The 18160-nt window shown below is 56.1% G+C and overlaps 3 protein-coding genes and 1 pseudogene across 4 annotated transcripts; 2 read left to right on the top strand and 2 right to left on the bottom strand.

Annotated features, from left to right (window-relative positions):
* Window positions 1-1465: 1465 nt before the first annotated feature.
* SDF2L1 (stromal cell derived factor 2 like 1) lies at window positions 1466-3547 on the bottom strand. The gene is made up of 3 exons (XM_021687929.1): window positions 3307-3547; window positions 2727-2923; window positions 1466-1869 (listed from the first exon to the last, which is right to left on the bottom strand). Exons 1-3 carry the CDS (start codon window positions 3524-3526, stop codon window positions 1588-1590), a joined length of 699 nt encoding a protein of 232 aa, XP_021543604.1. The 5' UTR covers window positions 3527-3547; the 3' UTR covers window positions 1466-1587.
* Window positions 3548-8157: 4610 nt separating this feature from the next.
* On the bottom strand, window positions 8158-12239 carry CCDC116 (coiled-coil domain containing 116). Its single transcript, XM_021687901.1, has 5 exons — window positions 12162-12239; window positions 10864-11421; window positions 10126-10743; window positions 8623-8964; window positions 8158-8535 (listed from the first exon to the last, which is right to left on the bottom strand). Exons 1-5 carry the CDS (start codon window positions 12237-12239, stop codon window positions 8158-8160), a joined length of 1974 nt encoding a protein of 657 aa, XP_021543576.1.
* A 2736-nt stretch (window positions 12240-14975) lies between these two features.
* Window positions 14976-16633, top strand: YDJC (YdjC chitooligosaccharide deacetylase homolog). Of its 2 annotated transcripts, XM_021687928.1 has the most exons (5): window positions 14976-15153; window positions 15241-15400; window positions 15602-15701; window positions 15820-15997; window positions 16172-16633. In XM_021687928.1, the coding sequence occupies exons 1-5, from the start codon at window positions 14990-14992 to the stop codon at window positions 16545-16547; spliced, it is 978 nt and encodes a 325-aa protein (XP_021543603.1). In that variant the 5' UTR covers window positions 14976-14989; the 3' UTR covers window positions 16548-16633. The 2 variants fall into 2 exon arrangements, with proteins under 2 accessions (XP_021543603.1, XP_044777092.1); XM_044921157.1 differs by lacking the exon at window positions 15820-15997 and having other exon boundaries at window positions 16172-16277.
* A 670-nt stretch (window positions 16634-17303) lies between these two features.
* LOC110578406 lies at window positions 17304-17891 on the top strand (annotated as a pseudogene).
* Window positions 17892-18160: the final 269 nt, after the last annotated feature.

The following is an 18160-nucleotide window of genomic DNA, read 5'->3' as shown; positions in this document are numbered from 1 at the left end:
TGCTATCCACTTTGTGGATACACATTAAGTGCCTACCCAGAGCTGATGACCCATAAGGATACACACCGTTCAGCCTTCACACAGCTGCAGTGTGTGTATGTATGTGTGTTGGTGCGGGGTTGGGGGGGGAGGGTTAGGCTACAGTGCATCGCTGCTTCCCCCCCCCCCATTTTATTCTCTCAGTCCAATGGCTGAGAGCAAAAGTTTCTGAGGCAGGTATAGCTGGGTTAAATCTTTACCAACCTGCTGCCTCCTCCGCAAAATTAAGACAATTGAACCTGCTTCATAGAATTGTTGCCAGGAGCAAATGAGATGCTGTGTAAATCGTTGGCCAAGTGCCCGACACTTAGTGTTCAGTAAATGCGTGCTCTGCTGCTGCAATTTAATTTTTGGTCTTGTCCTGCATTCTGTCTAGAGCCATCTTAAGTGCTCCCACAGCTTCAGCCTTGGTTCCCCAAGGATCCTACATGCTGTATACTGTTTGCTTCTGCTATTCGTCTAGGTGTACCACAATCACGTCGCAGGTCAGGTAAGTGATGGGAGAGGAGCTTAAACTTGTAGACAATGCTTGAAGCGTTTGGCAATGGAGGGATCAGGAGGTCTGTGTTTGACCAGAGCAGGAGCTCATGGGTTGAAAGGGTGGGGAAGTAATGGTCCAGGGCCTACAGTGTGAGCCACCTCTCATCAAGTCTCACAATTGGCTAGAGCTTTTCTCACATCCCCATAAGGCCAATTGATTTCTCACCTGCAAGGTGCTCTGCCCACACTCCTCCAAGCCCTTCCCACCAGCTGCTACCCCCAGCTTCTCCTTGGGCTCTTGTATTCTCATTCAGAAAGTGGCACTCTGTACCCCCAGCAGCTCCCTTAAACCCCTCCCCTCCTACATATACAGCCCCACCTGGGCCAAGGTAGCAAGTCCAAGAAGTCTGTAGTATCCCCCATAACCTCTAGAGGTCACCTACACACCAGCAAAACTAACTGTTCCCTTCCTTTATTAGGGCCCTCCTGTTTATTGTTCCTGACTTTAAGTTGCAATGCTTTGCCTGCCGGAATTGTGCCTGTCCTTCCAGGAAGCCTTCTCAGGTCTCTACAGGTAGCAGGTCTTTGTGGTTACCTTCCCTTGCAAAATCTTTTGAAGTTTTGTTATCTCCTTGGGACCCTGGAAAGTTGTAGTGGGGGCTGGAGATGCCACATGCCCAGGCAGGCTAGGGTGTGAGAATTTAACACGAAGGCTCATGGACCTCAGGGGCTAGGGAACTGGGGTCACCTGCCATCAGACCATCTAAGGGTGGAGAGGGGTGTTGTGATGGCAGTGTTGGAATACATGAAAGAGCATCAAGGTTTGGATGGGTTGAACTGTCATTCTGTGCTGGAGACAAGAGGTTTTGCACTAAGGAAGAGATGGTGAACCAGGTCAGGGAGGCTGGCACCTCCTGGTCACCCCCAGGCTTACAGCAAAACACAATCACAGACTAACATTCTTTAATCACAAAGGCACTTGAGAACCCCTACAAACCCAAAGTCTCCACCAAGAGTGGTCCTGCAGATGCCCCACCCTGCTACCCTCCATCCACCCATCCATGGCACTCAGAGTTCATCGTGACCTGCAGAGGGATCCACACTGGGCTTGATGAAGATGCCTTCCATGGCCTTCCACGTGTTGTGTGTATTGGCACTGGACATGCCATGCACTTCGTGCTGCCCACGGATGGGGCTCCCATACTGCTCTCCAGTGACTGACAGGAACACAGAGGTGCCCACGTGCTGGAAGCGCACAGTGGCCTCTCGCTCCCAGTGCTGCCCTGAGCAGCGCACGGTCCACAGATCCAGGTCGTCACCCTCACCGTCTTCCCCAAAGGCGCTCACCTCCTATGGGTGCAGGGGATAGAAGGACAGTGCTCACCAGAGGCACACTGAATCCCCTGTGGTCACTTTGGCAGCAGCACTCACACCCAGGGCACTGGGCCTTGAGATCTTCCCTGTACCCTCTGAGCCTCAGCTTCCACAGCTGAAAAATGGGACACTACTCCTGTCACCCCCAGCATCCAGTAGGCTCTCCCCAACACGGTCTCTTCAAACACATGCACATCCTACCCCATCTGTCTGGGCGATAACCACTGGCACCCAAGTAGCTAAGACCTCCTCCTCTCTCCTCCATGTTCCCCTTCCTAACCTCTCTGAGCCTCACTCAGCATGACATCCAGCCCCTAGGCTGACAGGTCTCTATTTCATACTCTCTCTTCTGACAAGTCCCCCAAGCAGCCTCTGTTCCTCCCCAATCCCTCCCTGACCCCACAACCCCCTTATACCCCAACTCCACCCCTCCACCTCTCCATCCTCCAGTTCCAGTGAATTCCGTTGGAGCACAAGCTCTTCCCCAGGCCGGGCAAAGCCCCAATTCCTCCCCTCTGTGGCCTGGAGAACTACTCATCCTTCCAGACCCAACCTGCATTTCTCCTCCCCTGCCAGGTTTCATATTCCCCACCCCAAAGGCCTTGTGAGTCCCCTTCCTGGGTCCAACCCAACCCCAGGAGATAAGCTATCCAGCAGATCTCTCTTCCTGTCAGCTGCCCCGCAGAGGTGGTGCTCAGTAAACATTTCTGAATTGAAATTCCCATTTCACACAGGAAGCTGAGGCTCAGAGCCACTGAGAGGAAGAGTCTAGATTCTGTCCCTGCCCCCCCCCCCCCACACACACAAGGAGCCTCTCTGCGGCGAGGGCTCACCTGGTTGTTAGACAGCGGCGACGGAAAGTGGTGCGTGTGCAGGTTCTTGCCAGTTAGCACGTGCGTGAGCCGAACCGCCTGCCCGCAGCGCACGGGGGACCCGCGCGAGCACCCGCCGTCCGACCCACCGCGGATCCGCCAGTAGCTATTGGCGTCGTCCGACGCCTCCACGCCAGTCACCGACTGTTGGCCGCTGCCTGAGGGGCGACACCCCACCCCACCCCGAGGTCGCGGTCAATCTCTGAACTCCCTACCCTTGACCCGGACACCATAAACTTTCCAAGACAACCTCAATCCTGGGACCCCAACGGCTCACTCCCAGCCCCCAACTCTGGCCCTTGGCCCCTGGCTGAACTCCCAAGTCCCTTGGCCTGCAGCTCTCGGACGACCCTCCTCGCCCCCGATATCCCGACGACCCCCTTAAAACGGCCGGTCCTTGGCCCCCTTGGTCACCCAGCCAGGCTCCTTGATGACCCCCAGACTCGTAGCCCTGCAGAGTCCCCCAAGACCACCCCACCTTCAAACCCCCGGCCCCGGGCTCCGCCCCCCCGATGATACCCCAGTCCCGGGCCCCGCGCACCGGATCCGTATTTGATGTCATGCGAGTGCAGCCGCACCCTGTGTTGCGTGTTGAACAGCTTCAGCACCGACCCGCAGGTCACGAGCCCTGCGCCGGTCTTGGCGGCACCGCTGCTCGGCACCAAGAGCGTCAGCAGCAGCCCCAGAAGCGCCAGCCCGGCAGCTCTGCCGCGGCCCGCGCTCCACATCGCCCCGGCCGAGCTCCGGCAGCTCAGGCCCATGGGACGCTTCCGTCTCCGCCACCAGCCAATCCGGCTCTGACAGAGCCTGTATGGGCAGCCAATCGCCAGCCAGCACGGCGCTCCGCCTGCATTGCCATTGGGTCGGCATTGAGTGGACCCGCCCCCGGCTTTCCAGAGCGGCGACTGGGAGGGGGCTGGAGACACGAGGAGGGCTTTGATTGGTCCACGCTTCCAAGGACTCACCAATGAATGCTAAGGGAAGGTTGGTGCGGCGCCGAGAGGCTAGAGAGACGCTGCGGAGCGGCGCTGTAGTTTCGGGCGACCCACCCAGGGGCCGCTGAAACCCTGGACACCTGGCTGGGGATCCCAGGACCCTGCGGGCACGTGTTCACAAAACCCCTTGATCTTGGATCGTCGGGCTTTCAATCACGATCTTTCCTCTCAACTCTGGGTCCTCAGCTTCAGGGTTCCTGGACCACTAGATTTTGTGGTCACGAGGTCGATGGATCTCAGATACTGGATAACTTGGTTCTTCAGTCCCTGGATCCCGGGATTAGTTAATTCCCCAGTCATTCGGTCATTGCCACCTTTCTGAGAACGGGTCACCTCAGTCCCTGGACCCTGGGGTTTTTTAATTCCCCTGGCAACTCACTGACTCTTTCCAGGCAGAATCACATGCACTCGGCCATTGGGCAGCAGAGGGCAGCAGGGATCTGTGGTGTTGAGGATAATGATAGGTTCTCACCAGAAAGCCCCAAAGTTTCTTAGGAAACCAGAACCCTGGGAGACCAAATGACTGTGGGTACTAAGTGTGCCGGGTTTCCGATATGAGTGGGTCGCTGTCTCAGTGCCTTCTCAGAGGGCTGTCAGCTCAATCTTCAAGGGAGGAAAACTTACACGACTGTTTATTTATTCATTTGTGGAACATTCTTATGTTGACTTAACTCCAGGCCCTGTGCTGGGGGCCACTGGGGAACTGGCTCTGGGCTACATTACTCAATAGGCTGACTACCCCTGCACTTGAGGCAGCAACAAAGCAGGGAGAAAAGTTTATATTTAATTAAATCATTCAGAATTTTGCATTCAAAAAATCCAGAGTAAAGTCATTTTAATTACAGCAACATGTAATTTGGGGGTTTTTGTGTTTAATAGTGTTTCTATTTTGAATTACATATGGGATAAGACACTTGATCTTTTCAGGGTTTAGGATGTCTAAATTGCTAAAGGTCTGCCCTGGCAATGGCAGACCCTGCACTCACTTGAGGGGCCTCCACTCCACGGTGGAGGGGCTAGAGTATAATCTGAGAAGCAATGGATATGTCCTCTTGGGCATACCAACAAGCATCTCAGACTTAATATGTCCAGAGCAGAATTCTTGGTCTCCTCCCTCAAACTTCTCCCCCCTCTCCCCAAGGCTTCTGAGTCTCAGTAATGGCACCTCCATTTGCCTTGATTCAGCCCCCAAATTGGGACTTATCTTTAATTCCTCTCTTTACCACATTTCTCACATCTCATCCAACACATCTTGATGGCTCTAAATCCAAAACAGATTGTAAAGCATCTCTCCTGCTTTCCTTATCACCACCCTAATCCAAGACACTCTCCAGATGGATATCTATCGATATCGGTATTGCCTCTCCAGATATGGACCATTGCCTCCTGATAGATTTCAGTACTTCCACTGCTCAGTCCCCTCCAAATCACTCTCCACACAGGGAAATGATTTATACCTTAGAAAGCATATATCAGGGGGCACCTGGCTGGCTCAGTCAGTAGAGCATGTGACTCTTGATGTCAGGGGTTATGAGTTCATGACCCACGTTGGGTGTGGAGCCTACTTTAAATTTTTTTTTTTTTTTTTTTAATCAGGTGTGTCTGGCTGACTCAGTCGGTGGAGCATACAACTCTTGATCTCAGGGTTGTGAGTTTGAGCCCCATGCGGGTGTAGGGATTACTTAAAATCTTAAAATATATATATATATATATCAAATCATGCCAGGCACCTGCTTAAAGCTGCCAACAGCTTCCCACTGCATATAAGACCAGAGGATGGTGAGGACACAGGAGGCAATCTCCCCCACAGGCAAAAACAGGATTCCAAGTATAGCAAAGACCCCAGAACTGGAGTAAGAGAAGCCAACGTGGTTGTCCCTCGACTTTCTCAGGGCCTCATGCCTTCTCGCAGCTATTCCCTTTCCCTGCCTACCCCCTGCAGACCACCTTCCCCAGCTCACCCTATGGGCAGATGCTCAGGGCGGATTATGGTGTCTCCACAGACCTCCACTTTCCAGTCACAGATTGTCTTCAGGTTCACATGCTCATCTGCTCAACTTGGTTCCAGGGATTGCTCAAGGTGCAATCAGCTACGAGGCGGGGAGCGGGGGGGGGGTGGTAAGCTGGCCTCCAAATATGGCTAGGAACAATTCCTCCCATCCCCATAGGTGTAAGCTGCTTCTCTCATCAAGACATGGACTCTCTCATCAAAACACTGAATCTGGGCCGGCATGGCAATTTGCTTTGACCAAGACAATGGCACAGAAATGCTGTTTTGGGACTTCGGAGCACAAGCTGCAAGAGGACTAGTGTTTCTTGCTTCACATTCTCTAGAGATGTGCTTCTGAGGCCAGGGTGGGGATATGTTCTCTTCCCCCGCCTTGAGGACTTGGCAGAGAGCCTTGGAAAGTTGGCAGGTATCGTGCAGGCTACCGTGTCTCAGAGCCCTAGGGCTCCCCTCCAGGCTCTTTTCTTCCCCCCCGCCCCAGGCTCTTTTATGCAGACAGAGTTTCTTTTTTTTTTTTTTTAAGATTTTATTTATTTATCTGAGAGAGAGAGAATGAGAGAGAGAGAGCACACGAGAGGGGGGAGGGTCAGAGGGAGAAGCAGACTCCCTGCTGAGCAGGGAGCCTGATGCGGGACTCGATCCCGGGACTCCAGGATCATGACCTGAGCTGAAGGCAGTCACTTAACCAACTGAGCCACCCAGGCGCCCCAGACAGAATTTCTTGCCTCTCTGGGGAGGGCTGGGAGATGGCTCCGCCACACTGTCCACACTGGTCTTTAGCGATCAGTGCAAATTGTGCCAGAATCTCCCAGTCTATCTTGGGGCTCCTGGCTGGCTCATTTGGAAGAGCATGTGACTCTTGATCTCCGGGTTGTGAGTTCAAGCCCCACGTTAGGTGGAGAGATTACTAAAAATAAACTTTAAAAAAAAAAATCTCTCGGTCCATCCCAATTACCAGCTCCTGGGGAAAAAATACCTGACTGGCCTGGCTTGGAATAGGGATGTATCAAGAGGGCTAATCAACTGTGGCCCAGTGGTATGGCAAGAAGGTACAACAATGTTGTGGCCCTACACTACAGTGGTGGTGGCAGTGGGTGGCCTCAGGGAATGGGCCTTATGAGCTGAGCATATGCCCTAAAAGATCCTTGCCACAAGAGCTTTCTGGAACTATGGGTCCCTGACCCACCCACCTTAGGGCCCTGGTCCCTCTTGACTGGAGCAGAGGAAGTGTTTCCTCCCGAATTGCAGAGCATGGATGTGGTGTGGAAGGTCCTCCCTGCCCGGCTCCAGAGCAGCTCTATAATCGCTTCATCTTCACACGTGGGCCACTGAGCACAGTCAGGCTGGGTTCAGCAGACTTGGGCTCTGGTGGGATTCACCCAGGCGGGATCCAGGGGGAGGTGTGGGACACCTGCCAGTCTCCCTGCACTGGCAGCCTACACAGCAAGGCAGAGTGGAGCATCTTCACATGCTCTCTTGGCCACAAGGGTGACAGGGTGGTGGTGAGAGGTCAAGCGGATCCCTGGGTGAAGACGCCTGGATTGGGGAACAAAAAGGCTGCCCTGGGAAGGCAGAGAGGGAGAGGGTGCTGAGCTGGTGGCACAGGATGGCCAGAAGCCCCAGGAGAACCTTGGAGATGAGACCTGCCAATCACAACACCAGCCAAGTCTGCAGACCCCTCCAGAGAGAGCTGTCTGGCCCAGGGGCACTGCTGAAAGGGGGTAATCACATGGCCAGCCTGGGGCAGCCAACCCACAGGTTGCCAGACCGGCAGCCCCCATGGGACCTAGCTTGGACCCTCCAGATTCGGGAGTTGGAGATGGGAAATACAAATTAGAAAGACAGAGGGCATCAGGAAAGGGCGACTGCATGGTTCCCCGAGAGGAACGTGAGGGTGCGGCATGTCAGAGGGAGCATGGTGCTGCCCTGGCAGAGGAGGAGCCCTCTGGAAGCAGGACCATGATGCACAGGGACTGTTAGGGAAAGTGACCATGAGTCCTAAGAGGCTGGAAGAGCCAGGAAGGTGCACACTGGAGTGGAGGAAGAGCCCGGAGCAGGGACTTGTATTCAAGCAGAGCACGTTAGGTCAGGGGGTCGGAGCACGGCAGCTGTCAGGAAGGCCTGCCGGAGGTGTTACTCCAGGGCAGGTGCTCAGGCCTGCAGAAGTGGGACTGCAATCTCTGGTCGAGAAAACTGTGATCCATCAACACAAGCTTTATTTCCCCCACTGGCTCCCCTGACAGGCCAGCAGAGCTCCTCATGGGCATCCAGCCCACCCTGACCTCTGCTCAGGGCAGGGACCGGCTGGGGGCGGGGGGGCAGGGCAGCAGTCCATTGGAGCAAGAGGAGGAGCAGGGAATCAAGCGCTGGGTGCAGCTTACAGGGGGCCTCACGGAGGGTCGCTGCGGCCCACGTTTGTGGAGTGGCTGAGCCCCATCTCCACTTGAGGCTCGGGGGAGCTCTGGGATGGGCCATTGTCCCCTAAGAAATCCTCCTCCTCCTGCTCATCCTCTTCCTCCTCATCGCTCTGACTGTCCATGTCTACTACTTCCTGACGCTGATGAGAGCCCACGCCCGGGCCGGAGAACACGGAGGGCTTGGGCTCTTGCTGGCTCGCGGGTTCCTGCTCCTCGGCTGTAGTATCCTCCTGAGCCGCGAGCAACTGAGAATCGGGAAACTCACTGTCGAAGCTGGACTCCGTGGCCGCCTCCTGATCCGCTTGGGTGGCCGGCTCCAGCAGCATGGAGAGGGACTCCGTGCTGCTGTGGGGCGCCCCGTGGTGGGGGGCCCCATGGTGCGGGGCCCCACGGTGGATGGTGCCACGGTGCGAGCTGCGCTGGGAGGCGGAGTCATGCTGGGATGCTTGTCTGGACAGCTGCCGGGCCCACTCGGCCTCCTCCAGCCTGCGCAGCAGACAGCTCCAGTCGATCTTTGAGGACAGGCAGATGTGGGAGCCCTTCACCTTCCTGAAGCCCAGGAAGAGGTCCATGAGCGTCTCGGTGACAGGGAAGGAGATGAAGCCCAGCTGCTTGGAGAGGTTCTTCTCGAACTTGTACTTGTAGATGAGCAAGGACACGACCTGCTCCACCAAGTAGCTGACGAGCTCCTCGTACAAGGGGTTGGAGAGGTGGGATATGGTAGACTTGGAGGAGATGGAGGGTAGTGGCTTCTTCCTCATGAACTTGTAATTGGGGCTCTGTGCAACAGTCAGGGAGGGAAAGGGAGACACGTCATGCCACTCCCGATGCCTTAGGGTGCCCCTCACACCCAGAACACCCTCCACGTCACCCACACAGATGCCACGCTTGTCGTCACACTAGCCGTACGGCCTTGCCCCATCTGCTATGCTGTCTCAGTCCACAGCTTGAGCACACGTCGTGCGTGTCAGCCGCACCCTCACACTTACCACAATGGCCTCCTCACGCTGACCACACCAGTCAGGCCTGCGGCAAGGCTGGTGACATCAGTCATGGCGTCAGCCAAACTGGAGCCTGGATAACCTGGGCTCTGGTAGGTTCTCCCCCAGGCTAAGGTTCAGAGGAGGGAAGCCTGCCTGGGCCTTGATGGGTGAGACGAGAGTCAGGGGCTGTGGTGGGGACCTACCAGGGTGAAGCCACCTTTGTCTTCTCCATACCCTTCCTGAGCAACTCCCTCTCAGCAGACACACTGGAGAGTCCTGGCCTAGGTAGTGGAAGCAGAGGGAGCTGGACCTAGGATGCAGAGCCCCAGTCTGGCTTAGGCTGCTGTCCACAAGGGACAGGACGCTGCCCACATAGAAGGGCCTCTGAGATTCACATGCAAACATTACAAAAATACCCAGGATAAAAAATAGGCTTTATTCATCTTTGACCACACCTGGCAGTAGCTAGGCCAGGATTTCTGCTCCCCATCAGCTTGTCACCTGCTCAGGTGGTTTCCACTGCGCAGGGCAAGATACCTGGGACAGTGGTTGCTAAAGATGGTAGTTGAAGGAGCCTTTCCCATGCAGATCTTTCCTTAAGCTTCCTAGCCCCACCCTTGAGGTCTTGTCTGGGCACAGTGAAACAGGAGATGGGGAGAAGCTTCTTACCGAGGAGGCAAGTGGTGAGAGCACAGGAAGGTGGTGGGAGAAGCCAGGGCAGGGGGAGGTGAGAGGAGCTATGCCCCGGGTGGTGGGCTGGGTCTGGCTGGAGGACCCTTCCACCACGATCCTAGGGGCAGGCAGGGTGGGGTGCATGCTCCGCCAGGGATGGGCCTTCTGGCTGGAGCTCAGGGGCCCAGAAGAAGGTATGTGTGGTCTCTGTACTTCAGGGTCCTGGTCAGGAGCCTCCTGTCTGGGGTGGGGTGAGGGAACCTTGGGTTCTTCTGTGGGTGTCACCTCGATCCTGAATCTGGTGGCCACTTGGGTACTAGACACAGGGGAACCACCTTCCTTGGGCTGGGCCCGTCCTCTGCCCTTGGTGCTCTTTCTTCGAATCATCTTGGAGCTGGAGACTTGGGTGGGAAGCACATCGTACGGCTCCTCCCCGTCGGTGGGTGTGGCTGGCTTGGAGCCTGTTGTGGAGTCAGAATTGGGCTCTGTTGGGGGCTCCCATTCTGATGGGAAGAGAGGGCAGCCATCATGGCGGCAGGCTCCACTGAGCTTGTCCACAGCCTGGCGGACCACACTCTGCAGGGCAGGGAAGAGGTGGTGCTCAGCCAGGAAGTCCAGGGTCTGATAGGGCTCACGGAATGAACAGTAGCCAGGCAGGTCAAAGGACGCTGGCTGGCTCAACAAGGACTTGATCTCCTTATCAAACCCTCGCTTGAGGAAGGTCAGTTCCTGTTCTCCAGGCCCGGGCTCTGATGTTTGCGGTGTCCCTGTGCTTGAGTCCAGCAGGCCTGAGAACCAGGACACAGGTGGCTCCTGGGTCTGGGTCCACTGGCTGCTGGCCTGGCTGCCCAGTGAGTCCCACAGCAGGGAGTCCCTCCGGAAGCAGGACTGACCCAGGCCTTTCTGCAGAGAGAGGGGGGCTTTCAGGGGCATCCAAGAGCAGCCAAGCAAGGCCTAACCCTGGCCCTGGGCTCTGGACTGGGGTCCATCCCACCCACCCTGGGCCATGGCCCTAGATCTCACCCCTCTGTTCTCCAGCTTCAGCAGCCGTTTGAGGTTCTTCTCCAGCAAAAGCCTGTCCCTCATGGATGGCAGTGAGCCCTTGCCACGGGTGCCCAGGTCACTGTCCTGGCCGTGGGAGCCCAGCCAGCCAGCTGTGAAGCTGCTATGGCAGTCAGACGTGGAACTGGAGGAGGATGGGTAGTTGTTGGGCCACCCAGTGCAGAGGCTGGGCCGGGCCCGGTGCCGGTGCGCGGTACTGAGGCTGGGCCGGGCGCGCACCCGCCGCCCACCCCTCGGCACCTCTATCGGGTCCTGCACCTCCACCAGTGGCACCCCAGCCTCTGTCTTCATAGTGGTCATGCGCTCAGTTGCCTCTTCCACCACCGTCTGTAGGCTGTCTAGCACCTGACCCTCGACGAGGAAATCCAGGAAGCTACCAAAGGGCCGAGGGTCCCTTGGGTTTCGTTGGTGGCCACGGAGCCTTAAGCTGTCTGTGGGGGTGTACCTCGATGGTGGGTGCGGCATGTGGCCCAGCTTGGAGGCTTGCCCCATTTCCGGGAACAGTGGCTTCTTAGGCGGCTGCATCAGAGCAGACAGGCATGTCACATAGGGCAGGGATGTTCCACAGGGGTAGCATCCCTGCAGGTCCTCCTAGGGTGCCAAGAACTGAGTGGGAGTGGGCAGTGGAAGGAAGTGTGCTTTGGAGTCAGGAAGTTCCCGGATTTGGACCCTAGCTCTGCCACTGCAGGCTGACACCTGGGCACGATGGCCCCTCTTGAGATCCAGTTTCCTCTTCTGCAAAGTAGGGATCAATTTCGGGTCACCCTGATGCTTCCCCGACACATAGATTTCATATATACAAGATGTGGCTAGGGAGCCTGAAAGCCCACTTCTGCCCTCACACAGGGCAGGAATGGGCAATCAAACCCCTCTGAGTCCTACTTGGGCTCCTCATCTGTACTTTGAGCAGACCAGCCCTGTCTCCACTATACAGACCACCTGTAGTCCTGACCCCTGGGCCCCCCGTGGCTACTTCTGAAACTTAGAGGCTTGGGCCCTGAGTAGACTCCATGCTCCCACTCAGTACCACTCTACCAAGCTCCTCCAGAGCTGCTAGAGGTCAGGGGACACGGTGAATGAAGTTGCGGGTGACTAGGGCCCAGCGGGCGATCAGAGGAGTGGTCAAGGTGATAAGGATGTCACTAAGAGGCTCAGAGATGAGGTCAATAGGCACTGAGAAAGGGGGGCTGTGATCTGGGGTGCTGGAGCTGGTGGGGAACATTCTGGGGCATCTTGGGAGTCAGGGCCCTGCCGGACACACTTACCCGGGCCACGTAGGTGGTGTGGCCGGCCTCGTCGTCTGCCAAGTATCCGGAATGGTGGCGGCAGCTGGTCATGGTGAGGATGCACCGGCCGGCTATCCTCCTCCTCTCGGGTTCCGGAGCGCAGCCACGGATGCCTCTCTGCGCCGGGCGGGGAGATGGCGTGAGGGTCTCCCTAGGCCTCCGTGAGTCCAACTCTCCCTTGGTCTGTCAGCCACTGCGTCAGCGGTCCCGGGGTCCGCGGGTCGCTCGCTCCCCTGACCCCACGTCCTTCACGCGTCGGGCCCTTCCGCTGCTCGGCGTCCCCTGGGCGTCTGCGCACCGTCCGTGTCCAGAGTCGTCGGGGGTGGGGTCCCCAAGGACGTCCGCATGCTGTCTCCGACCATCTCTGGGCCTGAGTGTGTCCGACCCTCCCTCCTCCTAGACCCAAAACTCCCTGGCGTCTGCCCCTGGCCCAGAGCAGACCTGCTCACCAGAGTCCGCGCCTCGCTCGGTGCCAGTCAATGTAGTCTGCGCCCTCTCCAGGGCGGCGACACCGGGCTCTGGAGTCGCCCCTACCTTCCCCGCTTGCTCATTTACATGCTACGTCCTGATTGGCTCGCAATGCCTTCTAGCCCCCCATCCGGCACAATGGCTGGGGTCGGGACCCAGACTGGCCCCTCCCTCGCCGCTCTGTCTTTGCCCCGCCCACATTCGCAGTGGTGTCAGGGAATGCCTCTGACTGCTCCCCCAAGCCAGGAGGAGTCGGGCTGCGCACCTGAGGGGAGCCCTAAAGGGTCAAAGCCACGGCCTCCTCTGGTGACAGAAGCACTTTCCTCGACTCCACTCTGGTCGCTGCGTTTCCTGGGCTCCTGCTCTCTGACTGCTCCTACCTAGGGTTCTCCCCTCGCCCAGCGTGGACAACCCCAGTGGGGGTTGGGGTTGGGGGTGGTCTTCAGCCCTCCCCCTCTGCGGTGTCCCTGAGCGCAGCGTACGAGTCCCAGTTCTAAGGCACAGACCTAGCTTCAATTCCTAGCTCTGCTGTTTCCTGACAGTGTGACTCAACCTCTCTGATCATCTGCTCCTCCTCTATAAATAACTGAGCGTCCTTCCATATGGGAGTACGGAGATTAAATCAAATCTGCGTACAACACACCCAGCACTCCAATAAGAGCCCTGGGTATCTCTCTCTCTCCTTTCCCTCCTTTCCCCCTAGGCCCAGTAAACTAATGTCCCTTCCAGGTGTCACCTCCTCTGAGAAGCCTTCCCAGAAGGCCTGCCACCCCAACCAGAATTACCAAAAGCCCCATTCCAGACTCTGCCACTTGTATTGCTACTTGTCTACCAAATGGTGTTCCTTGGGGGTATGAACTGAGGCACTCCCCCCTAATCTCTAATATTTCTAATACCAGTAGGTGCTGAATAAATGTCAATATCCTCTTTCCAATCTGCTTGCCATCAGGGCCTCTGGCTTTCCAGGATCAGCTTCCCAGGGGAGAAAGATAGTTGAAGTCCAACAATTCAATAATCACAACTGAACACAACAATCCTTATGCCAAGAGCTTGATGAAGAGCATGATGAGGACTCTGATCTGTACAACATCCCATGAGGAGCATATGATTTGTTATGCTCAAGCTCAGCTCTGCCCTCTCTGCCCCTGACCCAGAGGAGAGCTAGGGACTAGACAACCAGAGTAGGCACAACCAGAGCAGGCCCAGAGCTTTGGAGGCCAGTCCCAGCTCCACTACTCCTGGCAGGCTCACTTTGGGCAAGACACTTCTCCCCTCTGAGCATCAGTTTCCTCATCTGTAAAACAGGAATGACATTACCAACCTCATGGGCTGGACACAAATGCTGCACTTTCCATTGGGAACATCAGCGTAGCCACATCACAATAAAAACTCTCTGTCAACCATGGTGACTATTTGTATAGTCATCAGTAAGGCAAGTTTTTCTGGACTACAGAGGGAAAAAAATGAGATTATAAATGTAAGTTGTAGCCTGACACAGAGCTCAAGTTGTGGAATCAGGGACTAACACGTCCTCAAACGAAGCCATTGTTATACATGTTTTCTAACTTAGAACTTTTATTTTAAGAAAAAGAAAGAACGAACGAAAGAAAAAGCCTCTTCTTAGAAAAAAAATCACCAAATAGGCAATTTGAACAAGTTCATAGTCACTATCAAAAAATGAAACATTACAAGAACGAGATAACATTGATGTGATCATTATCGTCTCAAAACAACACAAAAACTTTGGGGTGGGGGAGAAAAGGAATCGGGTTTATTTGCTTAGAAAAGTATTGGAAGGACACTATCCAGAAAGTTAACAGTGGTGAACTTACGGAAAGGTACGATAATTTTTTTTTCCAACAGGGTTTTTTTTCTCCCCCTATTTTTCATATTTCTTTTAAAGACTGTATTTATTTGAGAGAGCACGAGCAGGGAGGACGGACAGAGGGAGAGGGAGAAGCCCACGCCAGGGTGAGCAGAGAGCCCCATCCGGGGCTAGATCCCAGGGCCCTGAGACCATGACCTGAGCCGAAGGCAGACGCTTAACCGCCTGAGCCACCCAGGCGCCCCTGTATTTTTCATGCTGAATAACGTTTTTGCAGTTGCTGAAAGTTCCGTGTTGCAATATCCAGCCATGGTGTTTGGTTAGGGCGAGCGCACTGTGTGGTTGGAGGGGATCGCTGCTGGCCCACACCGGGACCGGTAGGTGGCGAGAACAAAGACCAAGCGCAGCGGCGCCGGGGCGTGCGCGTCGGGGCGGAGCCTCGGACTGCGTCTAGGGTGGGGCTTGGATCCAGTCCTCTTGAGTCCTGAGCAGTCCCTAGGAGTAATCCATGGCTCGACCGCGCGTGCTGCTGGTGGTCACCGCCGACGACTTTGGTTACTGCCCGCGGCGCGATGAGGGCATCGTAGAGGCCTTCCTGGCAGGGGCTGTGACCAGCGTGTCCCTGCTGGTCAACGGCACAGCCGCAGAGAGCGCGGCGGAGCTGGCCCGCAGGTGAGTGGCTGCACCCTACAGGGTCTGGGCGGGCTTGGGGAGCCGCCGCTCCGGCCGCCAGTGCTCCCGTTCGCGCTCCGCCTGCAGGCACCAAATCCCCACGGGCCTCCACGCCAACCTGTCCGAGGGCCGCCCCGTGGGCCCGGCCCGCCCCGGCGCCTCGTCGCTGCTCAGCCCCGAAGGCTTCTTCCTCGGCAAGATGGGATTTCGAGAGGCGATGGCGGCCGGAGACGTAGCCTTGCCCCAGGTGCGGAGGTGCGGCTGCCGGAAGAGGCTCGCGTTGACCCCCAAGGCTCGTCCCGAGGGTACCGTGAAGCCATTAGGGGCAGGGGCGCGCGATGGATGCTTTTCTGGTTCATACTGGAGCAGTCACGCAGAGGCACTTGGAGGGAGTCCTCCTAGGTTGCTGCTTCCCGACATTCAAGGTGCCTTGTCGTTCTCTCTCCAGGTGCAGGAAGAGCTGGAGGCCCAGCTGATACGCTTCCGAGAATTACTGGGCAGGGACCCCACTCACGTGGACGGGCACCAGCACGTGCACGTGCTCCCAGGTTGGGGGGGTCGTTGTTCCCTGGCGGGGCGCCCGGGATGAGAGGTGGTCCCAGGTAGGGATGAGAGGTGGTCCCCGGTAGTAGGCCGTGCTACTTCCTGACTCCTCCCCGCCCGCAGGCGTGTGCCAGGTGTTCGCAGAGACGCTGCAGGCCAACGGGGTGCGCTTCACACGGTTGCCGGTGGAGCGCGGGGTGGACGGCTGCGCGTGGCTCGAGGCCCCCGCGCAAGCCTTCGCCTGTGCGGTGGAGTGCGACGCCCGGGCCGCTGTGGGCCCCTTCTCCCGCCACGGCCTACGGTGAGGCCCTCCGCCCCTGTCCCGCCCATATCCCGCCCATATCCCAGTGGGTCCTGCTGGCCCTTCACCTGACAGCCATGGCCGTTCCTCAGGCGTCCACTGACGTCGCCCCCACCCCAGCCCTGCCCATCACAGCCCTGCTGGTCCTCGCCGCTGATGCCCCTACATCCACAGGTGGACGGATGCCTTCGTGGGCCTGAGCACCTGCGGTCGGCACATGTCTGCTCACCGCCTATCAGGAGCGCTAGCTCGGGCCCTGGAAGGCACACCCACGGGCCACACCCTGACAGCTGAGCTGATGGCACACCCTGGCTACCCTAGTGTGCCTCCGTCCGGGGGCTGCGGTGAGGGCCCCGATGCCTTTTCCTGCTCTTGGGAGCGGCTGCATGAGCTGCGTGTCCTCACCGCGCCCACACTTCGGGCCCGACTTGCACAGGACGGAGTGCAGCTCTGCACACTCCACAGCCTAGACTCCAAGAGGCCTGGGGAAACGGTCCTTGGAGAAGCCAGTCTGGAAACATTCCTGGAGCCCTCCCCACCATGCCCCTGACAGCCAGCCAAGCATAAATGTCCTTTAGTGCACAGTGTCAAGCCCTGGGACAGCCTAGAACCAGGCCGAGAGCAGGGATCCAGTAACATACTTCCCTGGGCAGGCCCCTGTCACCTCTGTGTCCAGGTCCTCATGGCTCAGAATGGCGGCCAAAGCTTTGGCAACCCATCTTGCCTGCTGGCAGGTAGGCCCTGAGACATCTGAGCCTGGGGCCTGCCAAAGCATCTTCCTTGTTCAGATATGGTAGAGAGAGAGCGCTGTATTAATAAAATGTATGTCTTGTAAATTTGGGTGGTTTTTATTTTTTTTTAAGAGTTTATTTAAAGAGAGAGAAAGAGAATGATCGGACGGGGGGGAGCAGAGGGAGAGAGAGAGAAGCAAACTCCCCGCTGAGCAAGGAGCCCCATGTGGGGCTCAATCCCAGGACCTGGAGATAATGACCTAAGCCGAAGACAATCGCTCAAACCGACTGAGCCACCCAGGGACCCCAAGTTTGGGTGGCTTTTAAACTGTGCCCTGGGAACTGTGAAAACGTTCAGACACAAGACAGGGCAAACGCAACTCCTTCAGGGCCCAAACCAGGCCATTATAACAGAATAGATATGCAAAACATACTCCAAGTTCTAGTTTTGTTCATGCTTAAGTTTATTATTTTGGGGGGAGGGAGGTTGGGAGAAGAATGTCTCACCAGGCTACTTTTTGGAAGGTAATATTATAATCTCAAATTTTATTTAAAAAGTCACTTGTTTTTCTTCCTCTTCCCCTAAGCGGCCTGAGGTGACCTCTGAAAATGGTTCGCTATTCGCTTGACCCAGAAAACCCTACGAAATCATGTAAATCAAGAGGTTCAAATCTTCGTGTTCACTTTAAGAACACACGTGAAACTGCCCAGGCCATCAAGGGTATGCATATCCGAAAAGCCACCAAGTATCTGAAAGACGTCACTTTACAGAAGCAGTGTGTGCCATTCCATCGCTACAATGGTGGAGTTGGTAGGTGTGCCCAGGCCAAACAGTGGGGCTGGACACAGGGTTGGTGGCCCAAGAAGAGCGCTGAATTTTTACTGCACATGCTTAAAAATGCAGAGAGTAATGCTGAACTAAGGGTTTAGATGTTGATTCTCTGGTCATTGAGCACATCCAGGTGAAAAAAGCCCCCAAGATGCGGCGTAGAACGTACAGGGCTCATGGTCGGATTAACCCATACATGAGCTCTCCCTGCCACATTGAGATGATCCTTACTGAAAAAGAGCAGATTGTTCCTAAACCAGAAGAGGAGGTTGCACAGAAGAAAAAGATATCCCAGAAGAAACTGAAGAAACAAAAACTTATGGCCTGGGAGTAAGTTCTGAAGAATAAATACAAATAAAAATAAAAAGAGAGGAAAAAAAAAAGTCACTTGTTTTATTGTTGTTTTGCGGGGCTTGACCTCACAACTGTGAGATCGAGACCTCAGCTGAGATCAAGAGTTGGAAGCTTAACTGACTGAGCCACCCAGGCACCCCGAAAGTCACCTGTTCTAAACAGGCATCCCTTTGCCATCCTAGGGGCAGATCTAAGCCTATTTAAAGTTTTCCAGAAGGAACAGTCTTCTGTGGAAATGGGATCCAGGAC

This window comes from Neomonachus schauinslandi, chromosome 14, assembly GCF_002201575.2.
Source record: "Neomonachus schauinslandi chromosome 14, ASM220157v2, whole genome shotgun sequence".
Classification (NCBI taxonomy): domain Eukaryota; kingdom Metazoa; phylum Chordata; class Mammalia; order Carnivora; family Phocidae; genus Neomonachus; species Neomonachus schauinslandi.
The sequence above is the reverse complement of the archived record's forward strand: the minus strand, read 5'-3'. Positions and strand labels throughout refer to the sequence as shown.